Source organism: Aegilops tauschii, chromosome 5 (assembly GCF_002575655.3).
Source record: "Aegilops tauschii subsp. strangulata cultivar AL8/78 chromosome 5, Aet v6.0, whole genome shotgun sequence".
NCBI classification, from domain to species: Eukaryota; Viridiplantae; Streptophyta; class Magnoliopsida; order Poales; family Poaceae; genus Aegilops; species Aegilops tauschii.
In genome coordinates, this window is record NC_053039.3 from 156619850 (window position 1) to 156625191 (window position 5342).

A 5342-nucleotide genomic window follows, 5' to 3' on the forward strand; every position below is an offset into this window, starting at 1 on the left:
ACATATGGATCCAAATCAGCCCCTTACGAAGCAACTCATAAACTAGAGTTTAAGCTTCTGTCACTCTAGCAACCCATCATCTACTTATTACTTCCCAATGCCTTCCTCTAGGCCCAAATAATAGTGAAGTGTCATGTAGTCGACGTTCACATAACACCACTAGAGGAGAGGCAACATACATCTCATCAAAATATCGAACGAATACCAAATTCACATGACTACTTATAGCAAGACTTCTCGCATGTCCTCAGGAACAAACGTAACTACTCACAAATCATATTCATGTTCATAATCAGAGGGGTATTAATATGCATAAAGGATCTGAACATATGATCTTCCACCAAATAAACCAACTAGCATCAACTACAAGGAGTAATCAACACTACTAGCAACCCACAGGTACCAATCTGAGGCTTTGGGACAAAGATTGTATACAAGAGATGAACTAGGGTTTGAGAGGAGATGGTGCTGGTGAAGATGTTGATGGAGATTGACCCCCTCCCGATGAGAGGATCGTTGGTGATGACGATGGCGATGATTTCCCCCTCCCGGAGGGATGTTTCCCCGGCAGAACAGCTCTGCCAGAGCCCTAGATTGGTTCCGCCAAGGTTCCGCCTCGTGGCGGCGGAGTTTCTTTCCGAAAGCTTGCTTATGATTTTTTTTTTCCAGGGTAAAAGACTTCATATAGCAGAAGATGGGAATCGGAGGCCTGCCAGGGGTCCCCGAGGCAGGGGGCGTGCCCAGGGGGTAGGGCGCGCCCCCACCCTCGTGGCCAGGGTGTGGGCCCCCTCTAGTGGATTCTTTCGCCAGTATTTTTTATTAATTCCAAAAATAACTTCCGTGAAGTTTCAGTACTTTTGGAGCTGTGCAGAATAGGTCTCTAATATTTGCTCCTTTTCCAGCCGAGAATTCCAGCTGCCGGCATTCTCCCTCTTCTGTAAACCTTGTAAAATAAGAGAGAATATGCATAAGTATTGTGACATAACGTGTAATAACATCCCATAAAGCAATAAATATCGATATAAAAGCATGATGCAAAATGGACGTATCACAAGCCGGCTTGGCTGCCTGCTTTCTCCTTTGAGCAGACCCTCGATGCCCCCTGCAAGTTCCATAGTGGCGCGAAGCCGTCGAACCACATGACACAGAAGTGTCACTGGCTTGTCCATATCGCCAAGGGAGAAGGGCTGCCTCCTCTGCCTGCTGGCCCGCCAGCTCCGCCTCCTCAGCAGCAGGCCGCCCGTACCGCAGTCGGCCAGGTCCAAGATGATTACCCCGAAGAGCATGGTGCTTATGATGTCTTCACCAGTGTGGCCAGCGATAGACACAGCCGGAGCCAGCAGCACCGCGAAGTGAATGCAGTTGCCACAACTGCTCCAGAGTTCATGCATTGGTCTGAGAGGCCCATTAGCTGGAGCCATCCTGACCACCCAGAAGTGATGCCCTCTCCAGGTTCCTATGCCCTGGTGTTGGATGCTACCCTTGCAACGGAGAGGCGAGCTGCTCGTTTCTCCCGGATCCTGATAGATGGCGGTAGCAGCATCTACATCCTTTACCAGGACACCATGGAGAAGTTGAAGATCAACAAAGAGAAGCAGCTGCTGCCCAGTCGGACTGTGTTTCATGGCATCGTGCCCGGCTTGTCCTGCTCACCAATCGGCAAGATCAAGATAGACGTCCTCTTTGGAGACAAGGATCATTTCCGCCACGACGCCATTTGGTTCGAGGTGGTTAACTTGGAGAGCCCGTACCATGTGCTCCTAGGCCGGCCAGCTCTAGCCAAATTCATGGCGGTGCCTCATTATGCCTACCTCAAGATGAAGATGCCAGGAACCAAGGGCATCATCACGATCAGTGGAGACTATGAGAAATCGTCCGCCTGCGCTGCAGCCAGCAGCCGGCTCGCTGAGTCCCTTGTGATTGCGGCAGAGAAGAAGCTCCTAGAATGGGTGGTGGCCATGGCCGGCAAGCAGCCGGACATGTCCCCAGAAGTCAAAGAGTCAGAGACCCAGGGCTCCTTCAAGCCGGCCAAAGAAACAAAGAAAATTCCCTTGGACCCTGAGCACCCAGAGAGGCATTCTGTTATAGGTACCAACCTTGACAGCAAATAGGAAAGCGATCTCGTCGATTTCCTCCATGAGAATCGGGACATCTTTGCATGGTCTCCCAAAGACATGTCGGGTGTTCTGACGGATTTCGCCGAGCACAAGCTACATGTAAGAGCAGATGCCAAACCAGTCAGACAATCCCTCTGCCGACTGTAGGAGGAGAAGTGAAGAATTGTTGGAGAAGAGATCGCCTGCCTGTTGGCAGCCGGCTTCATCATGGAAATTTTCTTTCCGGAATGGCTTGCCAACCCAATCCTTGTAGTGAAGAAGAACAACAAGTGGCGCATGAGCATTGATTACACCAGTCTCCACAACCTGCCCCAAGGATCCGTTCACCTTGCCACGGATTGACCAAGTGATAGACTCCACAACCGGATGCGAGTTGTTGACTTTCTTGGATGCATACTCGGGTTACCACCAGATCAAGTTGAATCCGGCAGACCGCCTGAAGACCGCCTTCATCACACCATTCGGAGCCTTCTGCTACCTGACCATGACATTCGGCCTAAGAAATGCCAGTGCCACGTTTTAGCGTTGCATGCGGAAGTGCCTCCTCAAGCAGGTCGACGGAAATGCCCACGTCTATGTGGCCGATATTGTGGTGCAGACGGAGAAGCGCGGTACCCTATTGGAAGATCTCAAGGAGTCCTTCGAAAATCTGCGCCGGTTTTAGATCAAGCTCAACCCAGAGAAGTGCATGTTCGGAGTACCAGCCGGCCAGCTCCTTGGTTTCCTGGTGTCAGAGCGCGGCATTGAGTGCAACCCTGTCAAGATCAAAGCCATCGAGAAGATGGAAGTACCCACCCGACTGCGAGATGTCCAAAAATTCACCGGCTGCCTGGCATCCATCAGCCGCTTCATCAGTCGGCTGGGCGAGAAGGCCCTTCCCCTGTACCAACTCCTGAAGAAAACCACTCACTTCGAGTGGAATGACAAGGCAGATGAGGCTTTTCTCCAGCTCAAGAATATGTTGACCACGCCGCCTATCCTGGCCGCGCCGGCTGCTAAGGAGCCTATGCTCCTCTACATCGCCGCCACCAGCCGGGTGGTCAGCACAGTCATAGTAGTTGAGCGCAAGGAAGACGGCAAGGTTCTGCCAGTCCACAGACCGATGTATTACTTGAGTGAAGTACTGTCAGCTTCCAAGCAGAACTACCCCCACTACCAGAAGATGTGTTACGGCGTGCACTTTAGCGCCAAGAAGTTAAAGCCATATTTTCAAGAGCACCCCATCATGGTTGTTTGCACTTCCCCGCTTGCTGAGATCATAGGCAGCCGAGATGCTTCAGGCCGAGTGGCAAAATGGGCCATCGAGTTGGCTCCTCACACCATCTTCTACCAGCCTCGCACCACCATCACGTCCCTAGCGCTGGCCGACTTCCTCGTCGACTAGGCCAAGACCCAGTACCTGCCGCCAGTACCGGACTCCACCCATTGGCGGATGCACTTTGATGGTTCAAAGATGTGCACCGGTTTGGGAGCCGGCATCATCCTGACCTCTCCCGAAGGCGACAACCTTAGATACACATTGCAAATCCATTTTGCTGCCTCCAGCAATGTGGCCGAGTATGAGGCACTAGTACACGGACTCCGGCTTGCCAAAGAGCTCGGCATTCGCCGGATTATGTGCTATGGTGACTATGACTTGGTGCTCCAACAGTCATCTGGCCACTGGGACGCCAAGGATGCAAACATGGCAAGCTACCGCTTCCTCGTCCAGCAACTCAGTGGATATTTTGAAGGGTGCGAGTTCCTTCATGTTCCACGAAACGACAACGAGCAAGCAGATGCCCTAGCACGGATTGGCTCCACCCGGCAAGCCATACTAACCGGTGTGTCCCTTCAGCGCCTCCTCAAGCCGTCCATCAAGCCTTTGCCAGAATCAGATTCTATCTTCATGCCGGCTGCCCCTGAAATAGTAAGATCCGACTCAAAGACTTCGGTAGGTGGCCCGAGGACTGCAGCAGTCGCACCCGGCCCGGGGATTTCAGATCCCGACTCGGGGACTTCAGCAGTCGGCTCGGGGACATCAACGACACAGCAAGCGGCGGCTGACTCCAACCTGCCACCTCACAGCCCAACCACCCCAATATAAGTGGCAGTACTGACAGTGGAGGAATTCACAGCACCATCATGGGCACATCCCATCCTCAACTTTTTGGTGAACAAAGAGCTGCCAACCGATGAGATATCGGCCCGACAGGTGCAACGTCGGGCAGCAGCATACACCATCATCAACAGGAAACTCGTGAGGCGCAGTGTCACTGGTGAAGGAAATATGCCCTAGAGGCAATAATAAAGTTATTATTTACTTCCTTATTTCATGATAAATGTTTATTATTCATGCTAGAATTGTATTAACCGGAAACATAATACTTGTGTGAATACATAGACAAACAGAGTGTCACTAGTATGCCTCTACTTAACTAGCTCGTTGATCAAAGATGGTTATGTTTCCTAGCCATAGACATGAGTTGTCATTTGATTAACGGGATCACATTATTAGGAGAATGATGCGATTGACTTGACCCATTCCGTTAGCTTAGCACTTGATCGTTTAGTATGTTGCTATTGCTTTCTTCATGACTTATACATGTTCCTATGACTATGAGATTATGCAACTCCCGTTTACCGGAGGAACACTTGTGTGCTACCAAACGTCACAACGTAACTGGGTGATTATAAAGGTGCTCTACAGGTGTCTCCGAAGGTACTTGTTGGGTTGGCGTATTTCGAGATTAGGATTTGTCACTCCGATTATCGGAGAGGTATCTCTGGGCCCTCTCGGTAATGCACATCACTTAAGCCTTGCAAGCATTGCAACTAAAGAGTTTTTTGCAAGATGATGTATTATGGAACGAGTAAAGAGACTTGCCGGTAACGAGATTGAACTAGGTATTGAGATACCGACGATCGAATCTCGGGCAAGTAACATACCGATGACAAAGGGAACAACGTATGTTGTTATGCGGTGTGACCGATAAAGATCTTCGTAGAATATGTGGGAACCAATATGAGCATCCAGGTTCCGCTATTGGTTATTGACCAGAGACGTGTCTCGGTCATGTCTACATAGTTCTCAAACCCGTAGGGTCCGCACGCTTAACGTTACGATAACAGTTATATTATGAGTTTATATGTTTTGATGTACCGAAGGTTGTTTGGAGTCCCGGATGTGATCACGGACATGACGAGGAGTCTCGAAATGGTCGATACATAAAGATTGATATATTG

General features: G+C 50.3%; 1 protein-coding gene across 1 annotated transcript; it reads left to right on the forward strand.

Annotated features, from left to right (window-relative positions):
- The first annotated feature begins 1787 nt into the window (after window positions 1-1787).
- LOC109786186 (uncharacterized) lies at window positions 1788-2111 on the forward strand. The gene has a single exon (XM_020344771.1). The coding sequence runs from the start codon at window positions 1788-1790 to the stop codon at window positions 2109-2111; it is 324 nt and encodes a 107-aa protein (XP_020200360.1).
- Window positions 2112-5342: the final 3231 nt, after the last annotated feature.

Coding starts and splice junctions, on each gene's coding strand:
- LOC109786186 (XM_020344771.1), top strand. CDS start 1,788: ATGGCGGTGCCTCATTATGCCTACCTCAAGATGAAGATGCCAGGAACC.